This window comes from Megalobrama amblycephala, linkage group LG14, assembly GCF_018812025.1.
Source record: "Megalobrama amblycephala isolate DHTTF-2021 linkage group LG14, ASM1881202v1, whole genome shotgun sequence".
NCBI lineage: Eukaryota > Metazoa > Chordata > Actinopteri > Cypriniformes > Xenocyprididae > Megalobrama > Megalobrama amblycephala.
The window spans coordinates 10,870,949-10,898,083 of record NC_063057.1 but is presented as its reverse complement, the minus strand read 5'-3'; the positions used below and the strand labels follow the sequence as shown (position 1 = coordinate 10,898,083).

At 37.4% G+C, this 27,135-nt stretch overlaps 1 protein-coding gene across 1 annotated transcript; it reads right to left on the bottom strand.

Moving 5' to 3' along the window:
- Nucleotides 1–314: 314 nt before the first annotated feature.
- mkln1 (muskelin 1, intracellular mediator containing kelch motifs) lies at nucleotides 315–26,782 on the bottom strand. The gene is made up of 18 exons (XM_048157451.1): nucleotides 26,629–26,782; nucleotides 25,079–25,148; nucleotides 22,008–22,150; nucleotides 21,690–21,778; nucleotides 21,199–21,308; nucleotides 17,470–17,662; nucleotides 13,809–13,886; nucleotides 13,532–13,597; nucleotides 12,934–13,046; nucleotides 9,821–10,033; nucleotides 9,459–9,680; nucleotides 9,144–9,273; nucleotides 5,924–6,071; nucleotides 5,092–5,206; nucleotides 3,874–4,013; nucleotides 3,223–3,325; nucleotides 2,704–2,758; nucleotides 315–2,566 (listed from the first exon to the last, which is right to left on the bottom strand). The coding sequence occupies exons 1-18, from the start codon at nucleotides 26,751–26,753 to the stop codon at nucleotides 2,445–2,447; spliced, it is 2,235 nt and encodes a 744-aa protein (XP_048013408.1). The 5' UTR covers nucleotides 26,754–26,782; the 3' UTR covers nucleotides 315–2,444.
- Between the last annotated feature and the right edge of the window lie 353 nt (nucleotides 26,783–27,135).

The following is a 27,135-nucleotide window of genomic DNA, read 5'->3' as shown; positions in this document are numbered from 1 at the left end:
ATCACTCGATTCGTTTGGTCTGATCGCGCTCTGACAACGGCAGTGATGTCTCGCTCTCATTGAAGTATATGCGCGAGACATCACTGCCGCTGTCAGAGCGCGATCAGACCAAACGAATCGAGTGATGAATGCAGTTGGACATAGTGGTGTATTATTAATAAACTTTTGAACAGTAATGTAAACATACATTCACAAATAAAACATTTTTTTTTAAAAAGCTTTACAAATAATAAAAAATAATAAAATAAAAACCTAAAATCATGAGTCAACACTTTAAACATTTATAGGTCTACGTTAAAGGACGACCAAGACTATTTTTAAGAAAACTTGAACAAAATACAATCTTTATTCTTTATGTACATTACATACAATGCAGTTCTTTAATAGGTTCTACACATTCATGAGAGCCACAGTGTAGTGCTGACATCTCAAAGCGCCCTCGCTCAAGAGCAGAGGGAGGCTCGCCGAGATGAGGATTTCCAGGAGAGAGGAAAAGAAAATAGTCATTTCATCTCTGACACTGCAGAAATGTACACCAAAAGCAAGAAAATGTATTTGGCATTGAGTGCGACAAAAAAGTCTCCGGTTGTAAGTGTCGATCCTCTCGTGTATCCATGATTTCATTTTTTTTTTTTTTTTTTTTTTTTTTTTACTTTCTTCCTGGCACAAAGACAATGCTAGCTACGAAAGGCAAAGAAAGCCCTGGATTACAAAGCATAAATCATAAACCAAATTGCTTTCACACCGGAAAAGAAACCAAGAGTGCAGGGGAAAAAAAAAAAATAAAAATTCACAAATGGGCCAATCACAGAGAAGTCAAACTTCCACACACTTCCAATCTCCAAAAGACGCATGCCTCACTTCCGAGGGGCCAAACTACAGCTAATACTGAGTTCAGGAAATTGAGATATGACACTTGGGAGGACACAATCAGCAGGGTGAAGCATAACGTGCTGTCCCATGGTTCTTTGAGCCTTTGGTTTCTGCGTGGGTGAAGCCAAAAGTACAGCAAATTTAAGAGTGATCCAATTACAGGAAATTTTTTTGCAGGGCAAACACTTCCTACTCGTGCACAGGGAAACAAACAATCCTAAAAACAACTGCTGTTAAACTAACACTGCACAAATGGAGACCAAGTTATCCAGATGTACGGATGGACACACTCACTGGAAGACTATCATCCAAAACACTTTCATCTGTCCAGGATTTTAAACAATCCGGAAGCTCATACGGAATGAAGGGCACATACAGACATCTCTATGGACATAATATAGAGAGACAGAACATAAGACATGACATTCAGGGCTCAAGTTCATCAAGAAATAATAATAATAATATTAATAATAAATAGTGAGGGGTCTCTTCTGTCTTCAGTGGTCCCAATAAGGCTCCTTTGTGTTGGTACCAGTCCGCTGAACAGTCTATGTAACACACCAGTATGAACTGGACTACATTGAGTTTGGACAAAAGCAGCCACAACCTTAAGTAAACAGCAATCTACACTTCAAAAATTCATCCATGTCTTCGGTTTGTCTAATTGCAGCAAAGTGTTTCGCAAATCCATTCGCTAACGGATACAAGTGTAACGACCTGTTATAAAGTACAAGTTGTTACCATAAATGAATGTGCTACTAATATTTGCGTTCCTACACACGCACACACACAGAGTGGAAAACATTTCATGTGTATCATTACACCTCGAACATTTCACTATATTCCTCGTAAGCATTGTGGATGACAATTTATAGTTATGGAATCTATTAAAGACTCAAAGAAAGCACTAATGTAATGGCAGCATCCAATAGCAGCAGCAGCAGCAGGTTTAGATGGAAGCCAGTATTCAAATCCAGTATTAAGTGTTCAGAATTCATCTGAAGGTGTAATGAAATCAGAACTGACTCTAGAGGGCGCTCTGACCTTTGCCTCCGGCCTTCACTGGCTCATCACGTTTGTCCATAAAAATGTGAATTAAAATAGCAAGGCAGAAAGGAACCCATGATGATCACAGTTCATAAATCAAATCCACCCTTTTATGATGTAAACTGCTTGAATTTTTAACTCACCTATTTTTCAAGCTGTATGAGAGAATATTTAGATGATAAAACTGAAATGGACCAAGCAGAAGTTTGTTCAAATAAAACAAAAAAAATCAAATCCGTTCACGATTTGGCAGATATGCAAACTTGAACCTAATTCTGACACCTTTTTAAAATCAAAAATTAAAAAAACAAAACAACCCAACCCTGGCACTCCAGAGTAGGAAATTATATTTCTGCATTTTAAATAAGTCTCAGTTACGTTTAAGTGGCATTACATCTGTAAGAGGAAACACAGTCGGTGGGCATGGCACACCTCGGGTGGAAAATGTAGAAAAATAACTTCTGTTTTTGGTGGGAGGAGTCTGAGAGGTCTATAGAGGGTGTGGCCTAATGTGGGGGGCGTGGCTACAGGGTGATGAGGTCGACAAGGTTACCCTTGGGTGGGGTCATATTGTCAGGGAAGAAATTGACGAGCGTGTCGAACAGCTGCGTGCGCTGGGCGTACGTCTGATCCACATCTGAAAAGCCTGTGACGAAGAAAAGAAAAAAGATTAATATTAAGACTAATAAATATATTTGAACTGATTTGCACAGTTGTAGTAAAAAAAAAAAAAACATGAGTGGAGGACAATCGTGATCATGAAATGAATCTAAAAGCGCTCACCTAGAGGAATGAAGTCTGAGCTGGATTTGAACAGAGCAGAGGGCAAGAGCTGGAACTACAGGACACAAAAAGCACATTTATATATGATACGTACTCATTGTCCTGGTACAATTTTAGTCAGACTAAAGCATTTACATGATACTTTCATTTAGTGTAACTGAAATCAACTTTTAAAATGCATGTTGAATCAATAGCAGAAGTTTATTGTTTGTTAATTACACGATAAAGGCCGGTTGACACTAAAAGGACGATAAAGATATAGTTCTAAAATATAAAAAGAATAGCAGAGTTCACACCACAACTATAACAATAACGATCACTTTCAGAATGTTTTTTTTCCAGCTGGTGAACGATAAAAACAATGAGAGCCAATCAGAATCATCTTGCTTTCAAAGCTCGAGCAGACACCAAAACTGCTCTTATAATAAACAGAACGATATCTTCCACTGGTGTGGATGCTAATATAGTGTGAACTGGTGTTTAAGCACTAAATATAATCATTTTTACAGTGGTCCTGACCTCTTTTGTCTCATCGGGATCAGTGTGGTCCACGGTAAGAGACAAATCATTCTGTAGATATTTAAGTGCATTCAAGGGCTCGGTCTGAGCCTTCTCCTCAAACCTGCAAACGCACAAGCAAAACGTAAACATAACATGTTTTAAAAATGCCTTAAGAATTCTGCAACCTCAAATGTGATAAAGTATGTTATTATTCCACTAACTAACCACAAGAGGGCACTAAGAGAGCAGAAAACACATGCACCGATGGAAAAATACTACTGTAACTTAATCACTAACTGCAGTGCTGCATGACACTGCTATTACATAATACAGCTTGGTCCTAATGGTTTACATTCAGATCAGACAGATCACAGCAGGATCAGAGCAAGTGCATGTACTGCATATTAACATTCGACACAAACTATTTAACATGGAACAGATATCCAAACACTTTCCTAGAGCCATTTGGAAACTAAGTGTATCTGACAGTTTTCTTTGACTATAAACAGAGAGAGACCAGACTACCTAATTCAGTAAATATTATTCTTAAGCACAATTTCTAATCAAGAACTGTGAGGTCAGAATAATGAATATCTCTTAAGAGCCAGTGAGAAGCAGTTTGTAACAGGTGAAACACACTCTTGAACTCAGATAAAAGTATGTTAGTACCTGTATTTGCGAATGAGGTATTTGCAGTGTCGAAGCAGATATTCTTTGGAAGGGCGGCACAGCTTTAAGGACCAGAAATCATCCAATCGCATTTTAGGAGAGCTGGACTTCCCCGGGTTTCCACCAAAAAGGTAATGTACCTGTATTGATTAATTAGTACAGCAATTAAGGAAATCAGTTTTTTATATATATTATACACAGAATTGTTGACATTTTTGCAGATTTATTAAAAAAGAAAAACTGAAATATCACATGGTCCTAAGTATTCAGACCCTTTGCTGTGACACTCATATATTTAACTCAGGTGCTGTCCATTTCTTCTGATCATCCTTGAGATGGTTCTACACCAAAGCCACACACCTGTCTATATAAGACCTTACAGCTCACAGTGCATGTCAGAGCAAATGAGAATCATGAGGTCAAAGGAACTGCCTGAAGAGCTCAGAGACAGAATTGTGGCAAGGCACAGATCTGGCCAAGGTTACAAAAAAAAATTTTCTGCTGCCTTAAGGTTAATAAAATTATTAAAAAAATAAAATTATTAATTTAAAAGAAAGTATAAAAGGCAGAATCCCGAAACTAACGGAATAGTAAATTTGAGTAAAACTGAAAAATATGTAATCTAAGTTATATTATTAACCTTACTTTCATGTTATAATTTAAACAGATATTATATTAAACTTAGTCATTTTGGAAATTGTTTTTGTGTTCATTGAGATATTGTTTAAAATGTTACTTTTCAAAGGGGGAGTACTCATTTACGCTGAGCACTATATATATATATTGCATTAATATAATACTAAAGTAATTATTGTTAAACTGTATAATACTAAAGCACAAATGTAACACTAATATAAATATATTATTACTATAAAAATGATAATATATATTGTTAAATTATATTACAAAATATATTATATTATATTATATTATATTATATTATATTATATTATATTATATTATATTATATTATATTATATTATAATAATATTAAAAAATAAACATTTTTACTGAAGAAACCTGGAGTTGAATTAACATAATACAAAAAGTGTTTGCAATGTTGACTTCCTTCAGGCTAGCTGAGGTTGAAACCTACAAACTTTGGGTTATTATCAGGTCAGATCTTTAACCAGCCAATCCTAAACCACACCACCACACTGTTTATAAATGTTAATTTCATATTTACCCTGGGTGTGGAAGCGAAATGATCTACATTACCTTATGCAACTCGTCATAGACTAGCTGATGAGCAAAACGAGGACAAGGTTCTTCTTCCTGTAGTGCCTTAGTGGGGTTTTCTTTCACCGCCTGGTCATTCTTATAAACACATGACCTGCACACAAACACACAGAGTTAGTCTTTCATACTAAACTGTGCATAATGTCCTTGCAAAGCGTACAGACACACACCCACCCAAATCAAGTCAAATAAACAAAACGACAGAAACCAGCCAAAGGATCTGGTGTGCTGGACTAACACTGACAGACTAATTTTTCACAAGTCGTAAGCCAACTGTTTCAATTAGTGTACAGAACAAAGGGTTTTTCTCCCCCGTTTAAGTGCAAAGTACATTTAATACACACACACACACACACACGCAAGCGGCCAGCCCCACACACAAGCAGAGAACATTCTGTTCCTGTTTGATGGTCACCAACTCCCTTTCTGAAGGTCAGCTGGGCCTTTGAAATTATACTTTCGCTCTGGCTTTATTCAATATAAGTGAATGCGCGTACAAGCGGAGAACCATTTGTATAAGGGGTATTTGTATGATACATTTACAGGCATTATATGCTCATCATTCACTGCTGCCTGTTCAATACACTAAAAAGAAGAGAACATGTTTTCTCATCATAACTGAAGATTTTCTTCCTTTCCAGCAGTGTATGGCAATCTAAAACCTCAGGAATGAAGCGCCTGAAGGCACGCTGTGGATTGCCGACGCAGGCAGTCCACTGGGCAACAGTGTACAAACACAGGTCTAGTGTACTCGTTAACATTCAACGTGCGATGCTGTACAGATGAAGAGCGTGTCCGAGAACTCACGCACCAGTTGTTGCGTGCGATGTCGTAGATCCAGAAGGAGTTGCGCACATTCTCCTCACGTTTGTCTTTGTCTTTGCTGAGTCCTGATAGAACGTGGATCTCATTGAGCTCCGGGTCGATGGTGGCACGCTGAGTGAATCCCGTCATTGGTACTGCAACACAAACACAGACACAGATGGACTTAAATTTAGATCATTACGAGATGGTATAAAGTGTCTACACAGCTTGGTGTAATCGTTTGTTAATCACTTGTAAATCATGTTTTTTCTCTACGGTTTCAGCCAAACTCGATAAATATTCTATTAAGATTACAAAATTAACTTCATTGTCCCACCAGGCAATGGTGAGCAAATTAACAAAAATTTTATTTTAATTTAATGCTTTTTTATATTTATTTTTTTATGTTGTATTTTATTTTATTTGTTTATTTATTTATTGTAAATCAGCCATGAAGTTACGTTTTGTATTACTTATGACATTCATATCAATATAATATTAATAAAATATTTTTAAGCATTAATGTTTAAAAACATTATAATAATATGAAAGTATTAAGGAAAATTTTTATAATTTGCCAATGGTTTATATTTATATTTTTTTAAAACGACAACAAAGTTATATTTTGCATAATTTCTCTATTACATTCATTTTAATATTAATATTATATTTATGAAATATTTTTAAGCATAATAGTTTAAAGTTAATACAAATAAATAAATAATATATAAAATTATATTAATTTTATAAAACTTAGGAAATAAAATTTATATTGTTAACAAATAATATTAAATGAAAATATTACACAGCTCTCTAGAATACTTAATTCTGATTGGCCAATCATGCCATTCTGGCAAATATTTATGTGTAATTATTGTTAAACCGTATAATTCACAGATGACCAAATGAACTGATTTTCATCAAAGTTAGTTTCACATATCTTGTATCAACACACAGTCTCTATTCTGTTACATTTTTCTTATAATTCAAACCAAATCAATGTCGTGCCCATTATTTATTTATTCACAAGTAGTTGTGAAATACGCAGGATAATGTCACAGCAGAGCTTAGACCTTTTGAATCTCTGAATTAGCATGCAATTCTAATTTATTCACTTTTTTATGCTCATAAGAAAACATCACCCCTGTTTGGAACTACATTATAAATGATTTTTTTGAGTGAACTGTTATTTTAAGGTGTGGTTGTTAGCATACTATTTGGGCTCACTGTTTCCTTCCTGGTAAACTGTGTTCTGTTCAGTCTTATTTTTGTCTGTCTCTGCTGCCTTCTAGCTCTTGTTCTCTTTCTGTCACCCCCTGTCCTCGTCGCACACACATCTCTCGCTCTCTAACGCGATAACAGAGAGAACACAGAGGTCTTTTTATACTCTCTCACTGCGTCAAGTCGCCCATTGAGATTTTACACAATCTGTTTATGGGAACAGGAAGTGTGTCACAGGCCTGTGTCTGCACAATCTCTCTCAGGCTTCACAGAGCTCTCACACTCTTCCACCTCCTGTGTCTCTCTTCTCTATGAACTGGCTGTTCGATTTGGTATTTCCCTCTGAGCTTGACACAATATCATGCAATAATTACTGATTATAGAGAAAGTGAAGAAAATTTGGGGGACATTATGTGGGTGTGCAGACTTTATGACCCGTCAACTCATCGAATTCTTCTCTGTGATGATCAGAGATGTTTTACAATGTCTGCTTTGTTAGAAGACTTGATTGTGTCTGCAAGCACCATTTGTATGTCTGTGTAGCTGTGTGTGTGAGGTGAGTTAATCACCGCAAGTGCGTAGGCTTGAAAATTTTTTTCTAAGAACTCAGTTCTCCAGAAGTCAATCAAAGTTCTGAGAACATCAAATTGGTATTGTTAAATATTGATTTGTGCCGACAGAGGGCGGATGCTGAGAAGACCTGCTTTCACATATGTTTCACAGATATTTTAGTATTATTTACATACTATTATAGTATTTAATATTTTTAAATAAGCTTTTATTTTAATATTTTCAGTTTTCATTTTATTTTATATTTTTAGTCATTTTGTTATATGCTTTTGTCATTTTTATTAGGGATTTTTGTTTGTTTGTTCTATTAGGCTTTACTTTTTTTTTTTTTATCATTCTAGTACTTCAACTTAAACATTTCAATTAATTGCCAAGGCAACATTTATCATTTGTTTTTCCATCTAATGTTTATTCCATCTCAGTTTTATTTAAAAATCACAAAGAATTTTTGTAGTTTTAGTTTCAGTTAACAATAACAACAATTCTGTGTTTTTGCATAAGATACCCCAAATTCAGACTGTCAATGGAGGGACAGAAAGCGCTCAGATTTCATTAATAAGGATGTCCCAAGGATGAACGAAAGTCTTACGGGTTTGTAACGACATGAGGGTGAGTAATTAATGACAGAATTTTCATTTTTGGGTGAACTATCCCTTTAAACATGCAGAAAATTCCTTATATTCAAGAAGAGAGGAATCTGTGCCCTATACAGGGACCAGAATATCATAGAGACTTGGGTAGGTAATTAACCACCTAGCACCTACCCAAATTACTGTAGTAACCACCTAGAAACACACTAGTAACAACCTTCAAAACCCTAGGATTGTGTGTGCAAGATTGGCATGGCCAAAACCACAGATTTTTTTCTTATGTAACTAGAGTCATCCAGGGCCTCATATCTAGTCTACTACAGAAGGCTTTAAATATTAAAATGTGTATTTTATGCACAGTCTTCAAAGGTGAATATCTTGATAAGTGGCAGAACACATGTTCTTTGTAGAGCAGCATGTTGTAACCTCAAAAACCTTGTCTCTCTGCTTAAGAATTTGCTGCAATATTCAACAATCATCATGACAGTCCTCAAGAGAAACGTTCATCACCATCATCTAGACCAGCAGATCTGTGTCTATCAGTATCAGGAAGACAGATGATGTCAAGTTGAACAATAGGACCGCAATAGATCACATGCTCGCTTCAGCTGCGCGTAACAGGCCGCTGCAGTGACATAATCCCCACCTGATTCAACTCTATTTCTGAATATGATGTCACCTTCATGCTCAAGATTCATATACTGTCCTTTTAAGGAGTTTCTTCGCAGGGCACAGCTTTGAGTCAATCTTACAATACGACCAAAAAATAAATTGTGTTAATAAGATTTATAAATCCCGGCCAGTTTTTTTTTTTTTTTAATTTACAGTTTGCTGATAACATCATACCCATGCCTGAGTCCTTCTTTGTGCCATCTGAGATGATCTCCACATGATCACCATCAACGTCGTAACTGAAGAAATCATTCAAGTAAGTTTTGGACCTCTGACCTCCAAAAACGTACAGGCAACGATTTCTCTGCGGGAGAGAGAAACAAAATGTCACATTAAATTTGTTGTCAAAACCACCCAAAAAATACTTTTTATATTACATATTTTGTTACCCAATCCACAAATGCATCAATCAAAAATTTTGAGGTCAACGTGTAAAATATTGGAGTTGCAGCTCAGAGAAATTTATGGGTCGTTACTAAGGAGACGAACCGTGTGGAAGAGCATGCAGTGTCCAATGCGGGACTGGATGTCCTCTGGCCCTGCATTACACGAGTCTTCTCTGAGTAGACTCCAGCTGCCAGCTTGACAGTGATAAGCATAAAGTCCGCTGAACTGAGGTTCTGTCGTCCTGCCGTCATCCACGCTGCCATTACACGTCAGAATCCGACCACCAAAAGTGTAGATCATGTGCTTCTCAGAGTCCATGCACATCTGAGAGAGAGAGAGAAAGACAACTTTGTTTAACTTTCTGAGAGACACTGAACTATTCATCATAAATCTGTAAAAGGGAGACTCCTGGTGGTATACGGGCATAAATCCTGAATAATTTTGTGTAATTTAAAATGCGGTACCTGGTGGTCAAACACAAGTTTGGGTCCTCCGTCAGCGGACGTGTCCTCGCTGAGGAGGGTCCACGTGTTGGCATCAATGTCATAGCAGTAGAAATCACTTTTCAGGGACTTGCTGTTTCTGACGGAGGAGTCCAGATAACGGCCCAGCGTATAGATCTGTCTCCGTTGAGAGTCAATGCACATCTTGTGGCACGAGCGTGCACTGGGACCGTTCTAAAAAAATACATCACAAATTTATAGTTTTCACCTCTTACGCCACACACTATAGACCATGATGCATACTGCACACAAAAATGGAGTTCTTTCAAAATCGCAATCTGCTTGTTACACTATTTCAGCCTGGTTTCACAGACAGGGCTTAGATGCAGCCAGGATTAGGCCTTAGTTTAATAAGGGCAAATGTGCCTTAGAAAAAAAACATTATTGGTGTGCATCTTGAGACAAAATAATGACATATTTTAACATATGTCAGTGCAAGTTGCTTTCAGTTAAAACATGCTTTTTAGTCTGGGACTAGGCTTAAGCCAGATAGCACTGGAGGAACCTTTTCATTGTTCCTATAATTAATGGCAGAAGTAGACGCTTTTTGGCATGTTTGCACCACAGGAACTGCGAATGATTTTACTTCAAGAAACGCTTTTGGGGGAACTAAATTAGCTCCTACTTCAGAGTAGGGTCTAACCCAGCACAACTGGAACTACCAGTGACGTAAGTGTACGCTGATTGGCCGAACGCATGCGAAACACTGGCACCCGGCATTTTTTTTTTTAAAAAGCTGTGTAAACACACAGTTTAACGCCTATATACTTACTCCACGAACATGGAAAACAGTGATAGATGGACCAACACCGAAGTCCAGGCTCTTCTCAACCATTACACTAAGGAGGAAACCCAATAAGACTTTGAAGGGACCAAACGAAACATGATTATGTATTTCTGCTCAGATAGCAACATTGGGCATCAACCACACACAGCAAACGCTATAATATTTTTATGTAAACCATTTACTTTGTTTACTGTATCTAATAATGTATAGGACTGTTAAACAGATTATAAACTAATGAAAACAGAGAATGGGAGCGCTGTGTGCTCAGGCCCTGGCTAAGGTGTTCTCAGCACCATCAAAATAAAAAAGTCCTGCACAACAACCAGAGTGGCAGGACGCAAGTGACGGCTTACGTCACTTCAAAGTTCCAACTGGCGGTGCGAATGCAACCAGGAACATTTAGTTCTCAGGGGACTGCCTTGATGGCTAGTTTATATAACTTAGTTCCTATAAGTACCCGGTGCGAAAGTCCCTTATCAGGGAACATAGTTGTTTTTATAAAAGGTACCAGTATACAATAATGGCAGTTTCTGAGAAATATCTAGTCACTGGATTATCTGAAATGTGCAAGGTCCAAGTAATCAAATCTTTGGGTCCTTAATAGCACGTCAACTAGATATCAACTAAATTCTACATTAAATTCTAGGATTGTAGTTACGTGAAAAATAAAATAAAATAAAACGGAACTGTTTTTGGATGGATGTAAATTCTGATGAAAAATCTACACACATTTCCAAAAATGTCTTTGGAATTTCTCATTGTCATATACTTTTGTGAGATCATTTATTTTAGGTGTACCCACCCCTGAATAGGGCTGGGCGATATATCGCATGCGGTTGTCACGCGCATTTCGTCAGTAAAGCCGGTTCCCTGATTACCGCTAAATTGTCATCACCTGCTTTCAAATGGAGCGCCATTTAATAGACAGAGCCGTAATTCACTGACAAGCTACACAATATCGCGTTCATTATCGCAGATGAATCGCCTTCGATAATGAACGCGATATTGCGTAGCTTGTCAGTGATCTACGGTTCTGTCTATTAAATGCCGCTCCATTTGAAAGCAGGTGATGGCGATTTAGTGGTAATCAGGGAACCGGCTTTACTGACGAAATGCGCGTGACAACCGCATGCGATATATCGCCCAGCCCTACCCCTGAAGGCAATCTGCAGCTGGCTGTGTCACATATTGGTCAGGCAGGCCCTTCCTGTGCTAATGGGTCGTTCTTGGTCATAAGTGGGAGAGCATTCTAGACTTATAGCATATGCAATATAGCCAAAGAGACCATCTACATTATAGGGCTGGATGATTATGACCTAAAATCAAAACCTTGATTAATTGAACATTTTACCTCGATTATGATTAATGAGCAATTATTTTGTTTTTTGCCCTCATTGTTCATTTACAAGGTTTGTACTATAAATATGCTTGACTATTATAGGTGGGATATTTTTTCCTGACATAACAGCTCACTTTCAGCAGTTATTGTATCTATGGTTCCTAACATTTCTTAGAGATTTCTGCTCGTTGTAAATCAGATAAAGATAAATTAGCACAGTACAGTACATAATGAGAGCGATTGCGTGTGTAAATTAGTCATACGGTCTCTCTATTCATTGTGAAGCTGTGGGCTGTAAATAGTTACTTTAAAAGTAGAAAAATATATTCTATAATAACTTTTGAGTTTCACATTTTGTGCAGCTTCTGTTTGTATTCATGTGTTCATGCCATAATGCAGCTGCACGAGCATTCGATCTTCTAATCACTTGAATGTCCAAACTGGCAAACCGTGAAACACGTACAACTGACAAAGTTTAGTGAAGCTCACCACTCGTGCGCCATCTCTGTGTGTTGACTCAGCGTTCACCTCCGCCTTCCGACGGGGCAGAGTCACATGGCTTCACACGCAGTAGTGTGTTTGTAAGGGAGAATTTAAGAGGATTAAAAAAACAAAATAACCGAGATGGGAAAATTACGTCGGTTAGAGGTTCTGAATTTCGGTTTCGATTACTTTTCGATTAATCATCCAGCCCTACTCCATTATAACCTCTATGAGCATTGCGGCCATCACTATACATATTTTTCATTACAATCATTTCATTCTCTGTCTCATCCACAAACTATTCCAACTATGAGTCAAGAGTACGCATCCATCAATGCACATTGCACAGAAAAAGAAAGTATGTGAAACTTAAATGACATGATGAAAAATTCTAGGGGATTTTTGTGCCATTCAGCAGTCATAATAAAAAAAATAATAATAATCCTCTTTCACTTTCTTTCTAACCTCTTTCTCTGTATCCCTGGATATGCAGGCCCATTGGTTCTCCTTCACACTGTATGCCCAGAAATCAGCCAAGTCCTGCGTTCCATCCCAGCCACCGAACAGATACACTGTTTCTGTCAGACAAAGAGGCGAATACAAATTAAAAACAAAGCATCGGTGAGTGGGTGATGCTTTTACACCTTTGAAAGAAATTCAATATGAAACTGAAGGATAAAACTATTAAGGTATTTTTTAAGCTGTTATAAATCATAATATTCTTGAGAAGCAGCTGTGAGCTGAGGTTGAAAGGCTGATGTCGCCATGGTGATAAGCAGAGACAGTTGTTTGAGCTATTGAGCATCAGTCGAGCTGTAGAATGGGTTACTCGAGGTCAGTCTGAACGTACGGGGCCACATGAGGCCTGTGGGATCGATTGTTCCTCTAACAACAAGCTCACAGATTCACACGCACATATAAAACAGCCCTTAACTCGCAACTACAGGAACAAAAGCAGTCTTAGCAAGCATTCCATTACAAGCAAGACAGAACAAGCTAAATAGCACTGCAATAACCACCCAAATAGAAACTTTGCAAATCAACCAAGTGACATAAGATGTACCTGTCTGAACATCAATGACCATCTGATGACCTCCTCTCATGCCTGGCCTGTTATCATCACCATCACCTAATCAGAGAGACCAAGAACGAATGAATGTGAATGGAGAAGTGCGTGTCAGGAACAGGACACAGGAAAAGATCAAGAACATGGAAGATATATTGAATATCAATACACCCCTTAAGTCATTTAATACAGCAGACATGGATTCCCTGGAGTCCAGCGTTCAGATTCGGAGCAAGAGGCCGCCTCTTGTGTGTTCAGTAGCCTGCTGTCATACCTTTGTTACATTTGGGGATGATCTGACTCCAGCGGGGCTTATAATCCTGCTGGCTGATGTACTGATTAAACAAACCATCTGGAAAAGAACAGATAAAGCGCACTTTAATTTGCTAATGTATGCTCCCTAAGAAGGAAACAAGCATACATTAGATTCTAATTACTCCAATTTATATTGTGACCACCAAAAAGAATGTGTAATAACACAAAACGCTATTGTGAACAACTTTAAAGGTGACGTGTGTGAAATATTATATCCTATCCCATCCTAATATGTTGATTCCTCAAAAAAAATATGTAATTTAAAAAAATATGTAATTGTTCTTGACCAGCCAGACACAGAAACATTGGATCAACCAATGACTCAAACTTGAGGAGGGTCTGTAGAGTGGATTTAAACATTGGTAACATGTCACCAGGTGTTCGCAATGATTTGCAGCAAAGCGACTTTATACCGACTTCAAGTCAGTAATAAGTCAGTTTACTCGGTGGCCATATTTGCTACACCACTGGGAAGCAATTTCAGTCATACAAGAATGGTTTAGCCCAGTGGTCACCAACCTTTTTAAGACCAAGATCCCTGACCTCGACCTTTATGAAAGACAAGATCTACTTGATAGAAAAAGACAGCCCAGATTGTATTTAGTATTTTTTTCATGGCCAATTTAGATATTGATTGATTGATTGATTGATTGATTGATTGATTGATTGATTGATTGATTTTTACAAGCAAATTGGCCGATTCTTATACTGGTTGCAGACATTTATTATTATTATTATTATTATTATTATTATAAACAAAAATGCATAGCCATTTCAAATTAGAGGGAACCACTGCTTTTTAATCACAATCCAAACAAAGATGCTACACACGTTGCATGAGCAGTTGTTTTTTATTTGAATTAATTGAGATTTAATTTCAAGATTTAAAGCAAAAACAGAACGGTCTGACTTTATCTTTGTGAAATTATATGCTACACACAAAAAAGCTTGAAACAAAAACAGCAGGCTGAGACACAGATTCACTCTCTGACAGCAGGTGGCGCTTATGGAGCAGCAGAGATACAGCGTTTCCTTGGTTACCGCTGTAAACAAAGCTGAACTGCGCTAATAATTAGCTACTTTATTAGGAGGCAAGAGGAAAATAAAATGCCATTGCCATCGAAATTTTTCTGAAGACAGTAACGTTAATTCCTTTTAGAGATGCATTCATATAACCCCTCACCCCCAATTCAATATTTATATTTTCTTCCTATATTTCGAGCATCGTGAACAGTGAGCTGCTCTGCCTGCTACAGAATTGTCTCCTCTTCGCGTCCGTCTTCAGCGTCTCTGGCCTCTTGTTTACCGCCGTTTACAGACTCGGACATGATGTGGGCTATTTACCTTTATCACTGTCCCAGTAGCTCCCGAAAATAACAGAAAAATAAATACAAAAATACAGTACAAAGACTGGAGAAATGTAATGTATTTTTGTACTCATATTTATGTTATTTTCGCGAGCTACTGGAACATTGATAAAGATCGACCGGTTGATCGCGATCGACGGGTTGGCGACCACTGGTTTAGACCAACAATTAAACCTGACATTAACTGTCATGAACCTCAAATTGCACTTAAAAAAAAAAAAAAAAAAAAAAAACCTAACCCTACTGCGCAAAGGAAAAACGTAAAAAGAATTAAAGGGGACCTATTATGCCCCTTTTCACAAGATTGCATTCGCAATATAAGTCTCTGGTGTCCCCAGAATGTGTCAAGTTTTAGCTCAAAACACCCCACAGATCATTTATTATAGCTTGTCAAATTTGCCCCTATTTGGGTACGAGCAGCAAATGAGCTGCTGCTCCCGACCCCTTTCCAGAAAAGGGTGGAGCTTTATATAATGTAAAAAGGGTGGAGCTTTAACGGCTCGAGCTTCGGATACTCAACAACAACAAAGCTGGAGAATCTCACGCAGCCAAAATGAGGATTGTAAGTAGCGGTGTTCAGCCTTACATTGTACAAAGTCGGACACTGACAAGACACTCAGAAAGAAGTTTTAGAATGCAAATGGATGTTTCTGAATGATTAGTGGATAAATTTATGAAGTTGCTGTGGAGTTGATTCAACTCATCGACTAGCATGTGCCGTCATGTTAATCTTTTGTGCAAATCCAGCGTTGAACTGACCCTTGTTTGAGAAGCAGTTCAGCGTAAAATGATATAATACTATATAACATGTATAACACTTTACCGACTTTCTTCGGCAAATTTCCTTCATAACTGAAAATTAACTACAGTGTCCATAGTGACTCAGATGCAGAGAGTCAATGGAGAATCTTATGTTCATTAGTACATCCAATAACAGAACATTTGTAATGTTTTTGGTGCAGACATTGTAAATCTCCAGCTGCTAAAGCGAGTAAACAGAAATGGCGGACTGCTGTGGTTCACTCAGGGCGATATCTATGCAAACAGGGACGGGGCTTCTCCCAACTCTTACGTAAGAGTTGGGAAAATCTGGAACAGCGCGTTTGTAGAGACTGTTTATGATTTATGGGGATTATAAAAAAAAGGAGTGGGTGGATTTTTACCATTATAGAATGGTTTTTCCACACACACTGTGGACAAACATCGGTGTTCAAACACCTTATAAAAGTGAATTTTGCATAATAGGTCCCCTTTAAGGACTGATGATATCATAAGTCATGATGATACATAAGTCATGATGGCCTTTTTAGAAGGTGGGACTTCCTTTGCTAAAGTGGCCATGTAGAGTGTTGCACTTTATCACATTCAATGTAATACCAGTGAACCATTTAGATCACTGTCAATGAGTACCACACATTCCTAATGGTAGCACAAACCATTTTCAAATCAGGCAAAATATTCAAATGTTACCTTAAATTTAAACAACATATATTCAGATATCTTGCTAAATGCTTGCATGAAAGGTGTTCTGCGGACACACATTCTTCAAATCATATCATAGCCAGCCAGGTGAACTTTTAAGTTGCACATTACTGTCATATGACCACCACTGTTATGGGAACTACAGCTCTCAACTATGTTTGTGTGAAAACCACCCACAGGTTTCAGTCAAAAAGCAGAAAGTTGGTCATTATGACTCATTGTGTTTTGTACATTTACATGTATGCATTTGGCAGATGCTTTTATCCAAAACGACTTACGCTGCATTTAAGTTATACATTTTACCATTATTTCCTGGAAATCAAACCCATGATTGAGTGTCAAGCTCTACTGTTTGAGCTAAAGAAATGTAATTTAAATTGTATAGAAATTTTAAAACATCTTGCTAATTTCTGCACCCTTCAGTCAATACAACAGGCAAATATTTGTTTAAGTGGGAGCATGTGAAAAACAATACGTTATTCAAATAGTGAGAGTACAAGGAAGTAAAGCTTTGGGACAGTTAAAATGAATTTCTTAATTTTTTTTCAACATCATAACATCTCTAAAAATGAGAGCATGGCATATTAGAAATATAACTTATAACAGACTCTTTGAGTGGAGATCATCTTTTCTGACGTAAAACATTTGGCTTGCCACGTAACACGATTATAATCCAGAACCATTCTGTTCCCTACAGTGAACCAACATGCCCACATTCCCTACTTAATGAAAGTGGCACGTATCCATATGATGAAACACTGGGTGAGGTACCTCTCACGGCTTTGTCTATGAGCTCCTCGCAGGCATCAAAGTCTCCTCTGAGGACCAGCCGCTCATGAAGGTGCGTGAGCATGGGGTGCTCCAGAGCGATCCGTGTTTTCTTCTGCAGAGACTCAAAGGCTTCTGTGTAGTTGTGTTGCCGGAAGTGTTTCAGACATAGGCGGATGGCCTCCTGTTCACGGTACTGTACGAGAGAGAAAAAAGAAAAAAAAAAAACACTGTAACATGCCTTCAATCCACGTTTAATATTGCGTGAAACTATGCAAATGGTGTGCGAGAGTTATAAAAACATGAATGTCTTCCTTACTGGAACAGCTTGGCAATTTAAAAAACATTAAGGATTATGGCATAAAAAGACAATGACGCAGTTTAATGAAATAAAGCTTAAAAAAAAACGTATTAAACAATTAACTATTAAACATTTAATACTTCAATTCACATGCTTTGAGACTTGCATGTGATTATCTTTAAAGGTACATCATGTAACTTTTGATGGTTAAACCTCTAGATGTTAAAAAAACAAAACTGCATGCATTTTGCAGAAGAACACTGTTTTGGTTGTGCTTCAGCAATGTGCGGAATGAATATGTGGATGAACATGGTTATCCTACTGCTCATAAAACATTCACTACTAGGCTTAAGATATATAACCAGTTTAGATAGAAAGGATCTCAAGCTGATGACGTTACTATCGCTATACCCATTAATAGACATGGTACTTCCTTAAAAAAAATTCCAGCACAGAGCTACAACACAATAATGAAATGACCCTTCATGACCCTCTGTTATAGAGCCTCATATGGCATTTTATCTGTTCAATAAAATACCTTACTCACCTGTTGAGTAATAAAAACGCCATATCTGCATCATTTTTACAACATTTTAAATTCCTCAGTTCTCGGCATCTCCAAAAAGCCAAGTCAGTGTTAATTCTCATTTTATTACGACTTACGAGCTCTGCCACATTCTCTTTTCGCCAGAAGATTGTCCTATGTTCTCTTTTTTTTTTTACTGGCGATTCCCCGTAGGTTCGAGATTTAGCTGCTCATGTCAACCTTTCTTGCACGTACTTTCCCGCAAAAAACATTCCGCCCAGTCTAAATTATAAACACTTAAAATAGGCTTACTATAGTGAATCAAGGAAAGACAAAATCACGTTCTGGAAGAAGAATTGATGATGTATCGACTCATTATTTAAATTATGTTAATTTTGAACAAAAAAATATTACATAGTGTACATTTAACCGTTGGATGGTTAATATATTTAAATTATGTTAATTTTGAACAAAAAAATATTACATAGTGTAAAGGTGCTAAAGAGGATGTTTTGTTTTATACATTTTTGCAATATTACTTGAAACTGTCTTTACTAACTGATAAAAGACTATTTATTAGGTGCACTGAAAGGAATAATATTAATATACATCATCTGTGCACGAGGTAGGGCCTTAAAACCATCAGCCAATCGTTTACGCGATGATTGGCCCTCTGGCTTGTCAATCACTGCCGTGACGTTCCTTGTGAGAGACGAGCACGGCTGCGCGCTCCAGTAACTTTCCACACTCCACAGGCGCCGCATGCAATGTTTTTGTCAGGAGACAGGAATAACAACTGCAGATTATGAGTTACCTGCGGTGAGTCCGACATAATGAATCCACTAACATAGGGCTGGACAATAATTCAATATCAATATATATCGCGATATAATTTTTTTCGATAACGGTGATATGATTTTTAAACACATTTCCGGTATTTCGATATATACATTACAGCATTTCTCACTGACTTGAGGCGCAGCGGTTAGAAAGAGCAGAACGCGATTGGCTATTTGTGTGATGACGTACACCACAGAGACACGCGCAGCGTATCTATTGGTTAATATGGTTTGTTTAAAATAGCAACGTGGAAAACAGACAGAGTTCAGATAATGTATGTTTCAGTCGATGGATGCGCAAAACGTTACAACAACGATAATCAAAAAGCGTGGACAAAACAGTCACTCTTTGTGAACTGTTAACTGCTAGTGCCGTATGCTCTGATGTCCAGTCATTTACGCCGTCTTCACCCGGGTGTTGACAGCGCGCGAGCGCAGGTGAGACCTGAACAGCACACGTTGCTATCTGTGTTTAAACTAAACTCATTTACGCCTTGCTGATTTAAACTTTCAAGAACAATACGCGAAAGAGAACTCGCACGCGCTGTGAGAAGATTTGTGCGCTCATTGTGTCGGCGGACAAATTCATACAAAAATTATGTCAACATGCCCGTCTTGTCGAGTATCCTAGCAAACATAGTCAGTTATGTCTTAAGTGAACATGTACAATAACAATATGTACTGGATTGTGCATGTCTTAAAGGGAAAAAAACTATTCCTGCTTTAATGTTAAATCAAACAACAAATAACAAAGAAATCACTCACTGCTCTTGACTGAATAGTTTTTGTAACTTCAATAATGATTCATCTTTATTTATTTTATACAGTAAAGATAATATGCAGTGTTATTTTATATTTGATTACTTTATCCATTTTCTGTACCTGAAAACTACTGTTAGATACCTGGAAAACCTGAAAAGCACTGTTTATTTTATTTGAATATTTGCTTTATTGTACTTATTTGTGATGTTGCTTGTAGTTTGATTGTTTGTTCTTATTATCTTTATTTTTATTTGACAGTAGTCCTATTTTTAGGGTCACGGGTTCGGTATGTGCTAATAGCACGTACCAAAACCGTGACCCTAAAACCGTGATACGAACCGAACCGTGAGCAATTTGAACTGTTGCACCCCTAGTGTCATCAACACTCAACAACGTCCCTGCCCCAGCAATGTGTTTTTGTTGTTTCTCCCTGTTTTTTTCTGTTTTTACTGTTCACAATCTTTATCTTGGCTGAAGCATTTTTGTTTTAATCTATATTAAGGATAATAAAATCAGCCTACATTATAGTTTAATGTTAAAGATATTAATATTACTAAAGTGAGTGAGTCTTATGTTTATTTTTTATGTTTGTATGAAGGCTAAATACAAATAAAAGCTGAACATAAATTTATTTGTACTGTTTTTATTTCTAAAATATTATATAGTTTTATAGGAAGAGATTTCATAGATTTGGCAAATTTCATTTTTCAGACGTTTGTAGGTACAGACATCCATTGTGGCCGTTCTTGGCAGTTTTTCTGAGACGATTATATAGTTCATATCGATATCGGAATTATATCGTATCGACCGAAATTAAGAATTATATCGTGATATAAATTTTGGCCATATCGTCCAGCCCTACACTAACACAACACAGCGAATGCCGGTGGTAAACACTCGTGTTCCAATACGAGTGTTTACGAGTTTTGGGAGGCGTTCCTTCGAAGGAGGGGGGTTGGTCTTACGCATGCGCTCATTTCAAAAAGTCAGTAACAGTCTTTGGTTTCTCAGTCGACGAAAAGATCCTCTTTAGCACCTTTAACCATTGGGTGGTTAATATTTTTGTACATATTTTTGGCACATATTTTTGTAATTCAATGGTCATTTTCAATGGTCAATGGCTCATTTTCATTACCGTAAAAAATAAAGATAACATCAAAAAGAAATTAAGGTATCTGCCATGCATTTATACTTCAAAGCAGTATTGTAGTTTTTTTGTGGTGAAATATGACCCTAACATTTCTTTGTGAGATTCACCCTGACAGAGCAGTTGTGGTTCAGGTGGATGTTTGGACACAACTCACCTTACTGTACCAGTTAAGGCAGGGCTGGACAACGTCTGGATCCTCAATGCCGTGTAACTCAATATACCAGATGCTGAAGTTAAAGCTGGGCCCCCATGACATCAGAGGCACTGTACGCAACCAAACACATACAGAGATAAAAACATAGGGAAGAGAGGATATTCAGACATTCAGACATGGTGACAAACTGCAGGTTTACAGCAGGTACATTGCTGAAAAAAAAAAAGGGGGTGTCTAGATTTCAAATTTCCTATTCCTAAACAAATCTTCGAGATTTGACACCATGTGACATTACAAGAGACAAAAATTCTTGTCTAAAGAGTTCAGCATTCATAAGCACTTGTTTGTTCAGTCAAAGACTTGCAGAGTCATTCAATCCCTCATTCAACTCATTGTCTTCCTCTGAAATCATGTGATGACTAATCTTTCCCCTAAATGTGTCAGCAATGAGTTCACCGGGTCTTTAGCTTGCTTTTGCTGTAAACACTCACCTATTTTAATAAACCTGCAGGGAAACATCTGCTCATCGATCTTGTGCTTTAGCGTGAATGTCTCCTTGTTGAAGTCATTCTTAAGGCCACTAGGATTAGATGAGAAAGACAGTGAATGATCTCATCAGATCACAAGAAGCTATTTTCCCAAACATTACTTGCATCTCAAGAGACACTATAGGCCATTTTATTAAATGTTTGTGTTTCTGGTCACCCACTCTAAAGATGGTCTAATATCTATGAGTCTGTAAAGCTTATCTGACATAAAGACAATAAGTAGATTGTAATCACAAACTAACATTTTCCAACTGGACTCACCTAGACAAGAGTTCCGTCATGTTTTCTTCACTCATGCCTCCAAACACCTTGAATTTCTTCAGGTTGCACACGTGGGTTTTCTCATATTTGCCATAGGTGATGCTCAGAACAATAGCTGGTCTCTCCAGTTTTAAGATCAAGTACTGAGTGGCAGAAAAATAAATTGTTATACCAATAGCAATTCCAAACCAAAGTGTTCTATCTAAGACACCTCAGAAACAGTCATTTGTAACATCAACAACTGTATACATAATCATTTAAAAACGTTACCTTTAACAACAGCAAATCTAGACCTATTTCTAGTATCATTCACACTTGTCCATGTTCTAACAGTTGCACCAGATTTGACATCAAGGATGTTTTGTAATGAAAGCAAACACAATGCGATCACAGGGTGAAGATTTTCAGGGAATAATAACTCAAATTTTAGTCAGCTGCCCCTCAAAACTATCATAACATTACCGTTCAAACATATGGGGTCAATACAAATTCTTTAAAATAAATAAATAAATGTTTTCAGCAAAGACTCAATCAAAAGTGAAAGTAAATAACACATTTATAACATTACAAAATATTTCTATTTAAAACAGAACAGAACAGAACAGAATAGAATAGAATAGAATTTTTGAGCTTGACAGTATATATGACCAAAGACTATAGAATAACACAAGACGTGTCACTCGTATTGTTTTGAATGGGAAAAAGTGTAACGCGCAATATGGCGGAATAAGTCCCGCCTTCTAAATAAGAGCCAATCGCCGACTGGTAAAGTCATCGCGTCACTGCAGCAGCCGTTAGAAGCACCGGTTTCTATAGAAACAGTCAGACGCGCGCCTCTGAAACATGGCAGAAGAGACGCGCATTTAGGTCTGCGCATGCGCATTAGCTTGATCCAGCCTAAAAAATACAGTTTTTTGTCATGATTCGAGCGTTTGGATAAAACATTTATGATACAGTTGTTGTCAGATTTCATTGGTGATTTCAAATATGAAATGTAATTGTAAGGTTGGCGAACAGTTTTGGAGAATTTGATGTTTCCCCATTCAAAGAGATAGGGCATGATGCCCAGGAAAGATGGCTGCCGAGTGAAATGACTTGTCTTAAAGGGACTTTGATATGACTTTCCCATTTGGGTGAAAAAATTCCATTACATAGAAACCAATTGAGAAGCCAGGACATTCTTCAAAACATCTCCTTTGTGTTCCACAGAAGAAATAACTAACTACTAATACCTTGCAGATGTTTACCTCATGTTCTTAATAATGTCGGCATGAAATCAAAATCGACAGTTCTTGTTGTCTTATGGAATATTGCAGTACTTATTATAAAATTATTTATCCATGCCCTCACAATCTTTAATCAAAATATCTTGCAGCGTCTCGTCTCTGATGATGTGTTTCTCACCGTGAGGGTGGGAACACCTGTCACTCACACAGACATCCCAACCTGCAAAAAGTCATTTCAGGGAGGTACCCCCAACCCCCCCCCCCCCAAAAAAAAAAAAGGAGCTATAAGCTATAGGCATATGCAATTATTCGTTAATTATGTTTAAATGTGTAGATTACTTTTACTATTTATATAAGCTGCTTATACTATTTATGTAAACTGCTTTTATTTATTTTCCATTGCAAATTTAAACAGGTCTAAGGAGTTTGTTGTTTTCATGTAGCCTTGGCAACTTGCCTGAATAATATGCACATGAAATGAAACTTGTCAACTCACCTCACTGATAATTGATTGGTTGATTTGCCGAAAAAGGACATTCGGGACGCTCTCTGTCATACATGCGCTTCGCACACACACGCAAGGTCTCTCTCTCGCTCCCTATCCCTCTCTGCCGTGCGCGCGCTGGTTTGAAACACAGTCTCTATGCGCGCTCTTGCTCACTCGCTCTAGATTCCGGGAGATTTTAACTAATTTGCGGGCATCAGGGAGCCGCTATCAATATGCGGGAGACTCCCGGAACTTCCGGGAGACTTGGGATGTCTGCTCACATGAGATTACAGCAATAGCAAACCACAACAATCCAACCAATCTAATCAATTCCCAGTGAACAAAATCAAATTCCACACTACATTTTTTCTTGTTTGAGAATCCGCTTCTTTTCTTGTTTGAGCAGCTGTTTCACTCAGATATACGTCATAATAGGGAAGAAAAGACTATCGCAACTTTCCTTTCATACCAACTTTAATACATTATGGTATCTGAAGAAATTACAGAACATGAAGTTCTGTTCGTTGCTTATACGAAGACACTTAATGGCCAGGGACTGCGATTGACAACACGCTCTTCAGATGCAGGTGGACAAGAGGGGCTCCATTATTCATGTTGCCCTCAAGTAAACAATTCAATAAAATGTAGACACACTTGACTGAACGGCCCGCAAACATGGCTTGTAAAGTATTGCTCAGAACAAACACACCTTGCATAGAGACCCTAAAAATGAATGGGCTACTGTCATTGAAGATGGGAACGGCGAGACAAATATTTCACACAGATTGACTGAGATATTCCATCCACCAGCACTGATGGCCAACTGCACTAAGAACTTGGCAAAAAATGGTTTTACAACATTCAGACCATTTAACCCACAGAGGAAACATTGATTGAATTTTCTGCAATGATATAGAACATGTAGAGTGGTCAAATGCAGCGTTATTTCTGGAAAAAAAAAAAAAAAAAAAAAAAAAAAAAAAGAAGGATAATGACAGGAACTGTGATTTCAAAGTTCTGAACTCTGCGAAGGGTGACTGTACTTAAGTGAAAGGACGAGAGTGGAAGGACACAAAGAAAACAAGACTTTGAGGTTAAAAGTTGAGGGCGCGTGCTACTGTACCGCCAACACGCACTTTCGATTTCCTTATTGCTTAACCACAAGTCTGTCTGCACTGCATGGTCTGTGCCACAAGGCCAGCAAAATGAGGAGGCTTCCTCTTTCCAAAAACACACGCCTCTGAAGCCAAATACCAATACTCATTAATATCTGCAGAGCATTTCGCAGAACCTGAAATTGAATAGAAGAACTATTATCCAGCTCAGGTTAACACTAACAAAAGATGAGCAGAATTTACCTGTGGAGGGTAGTTGCTCTCAGATGACCACCTGGAAGACTGATCGTTAGGTTTGTCCACTAAAATATTCCTGCAAGCAAACATTGAAAAGCAACACATTAAGTCTTGGAGTGTAAATGAAAAATAATAGACCTGCCACTTTTTCTATGTAATGGGTTACTATGTTGTTCAAATCAGTCACTTTGTGTCTTTTACATTTAAATTGACAGATTTTTAAATATAAAATTTAAAAAAAGCACATATGTTTTATGATCTGTCCTGATTATTTTTTATTTCACGAATAAACAAGATGAGACGAGTTAATATTAGAAATGTTTTTTTTTTGTACTTTGCGTGTGGATGGATGACTGTGTATGTCCGACACCGACACTTTTGACACAGGAAAAACCCTGCAAGTCCAACACAGTTCTGCTTGCTCGATAAAATTCATAAAGCATATATAAACCAAACTGTTAAGGGTTCACAGGTATCTTAACAAGAAATGCTTCACCACTGACTAATGCATGAATGCAAGTTTATGCCAGTCTACAGCACATTTGCCTCTAGCTATCATGTCTAACACAAAGATAACAAAGAAGAGATGTAGCTTAGTAATATATGATCCACATAACACAAATTGCATGCATATTATGTCTTAGACCGCAATAACCAATAAACTCATTGGCTGGTTCAAAACTCAAGACCGCGTTTCATAGACTTGTCTAGATAGGCAGCTTTCTGGGTTTCGAAACTCTGCCACTTTATAGATAACAAGAAACAACAGCATATTCAGTACAAATGCTCCTCTGTTAAATATAGTTTGCCATATAAGTATTGTTACATAATTTGTAGATTAAGAGTAACAGAAGAAGATTAAAAGAGGGGATAAAAATAGTCTGTGACTCTCAGTGTCATATTCCCACAATTTAGCATTAGCCACCAAAACATCTTAATACATTCTAATTAAGCAGAATTTCATTTCGACCTGATATTTTTAAGTACAAAAAAAAAAGACAATTTAAACTGCTTCCAGCGATTTGCGGTTTGTTTACTTCTATAAAACATTTCACTAGTAAACTAGCCATGTAGCTAACCAGCTACATACTGCAGTTCTGACTAATATTTTAAAGATAAATCACAAATACTATGCAGTAAGACACCTGTCAGGTTCTTAAAAGAGCATCACAACCTGTATAAAGACATGTACAATAAAACACATTAAGTGTCTTTAAGGCGTTTTTTTTGTATCATTTGAGCTGCTTCATACTAGCCTAGCCTAGCATGCTAACATGACTGTCAAATCTGCACATTTCTATACATTTAGAGCCGTTTCCGCACTTTTGCACATCTAAATGCACATTAATATGTACATTTAGAGAATTCGTTTGTTGTGTTGTTTGCAGTTTATACATTTGCTGCTGTTTTATGTGTATGTACCCGTCTGCTGTAGCCCGGCCCGTTTGTTAGATTAAGCAATGAATTTGGTTAAAATTACAGAGTTATGAACTGTGTTTGTATATTTAAGAGCATATATAGAGTGTCAACGTGAGTATTTAATGTGCGTTACTCACTCGGGTAAATATGTAGAGGAGTACGAGCTCCATTTATAAACACTGTAGGAGAGCACTCTGCTGTCAGGAGCCACCGCCATCTTGATGCACGAACGACACACACATACACACACGCGCATATACATATATATTCACACTAACACACACACACACACACAGAGAGAGAGAGAGAGAGGAGGCACGCAGTCTTAAAGTGGAACAGTAGAAAAACATTATGTGAAAGACGATTAGTATTAAAGTTTTTAGTATTAAAACTTAAGCAATGTATTTGGTTATGTTGTTAAACCATAATGTCAAATATCTCTGCTAACTCAACTGATGTGAAATTGTGCATTTCCAAATTTAATGAGGGCTACAGTGACACAGTAGAGCTATTGTGTGTGAATATTAAGAAAATTAGTAAATAAAAAGCCTCTTTTGTTTGTAAATAAGAATTATTTTAATTATTTTGTAAAACTTTGAAGGAATCCTAAAGGGCTTAAAGTCTACATGAAAGAGTTGCAATAA

Excerpts from the sequence above, each read along its gene's own strand:
- mkln1 (XM_048157451.1), bottom strand. The coding sequence starts at position 26,753 with ATGTATATGCGCGTGTGTGTATGTGTGTGTCGTTCGTGCATCAAGATG. Across the intron at positions 6,072-9,143 it reads AAAGAAGGACTCAGGCATGG|TACCAATGACGGGATTCACT; the intron begins GTATGATGTTAT and ends TTTGTGTTGCAG. Across the intron at positions 3,326-3,873 it reads TACCTCATTCGCAAATACAG|GTTTGAGGAGAAGGCTCAGA; the intron begins GTACTAACATAC and ends GTGCGTTTGCAG.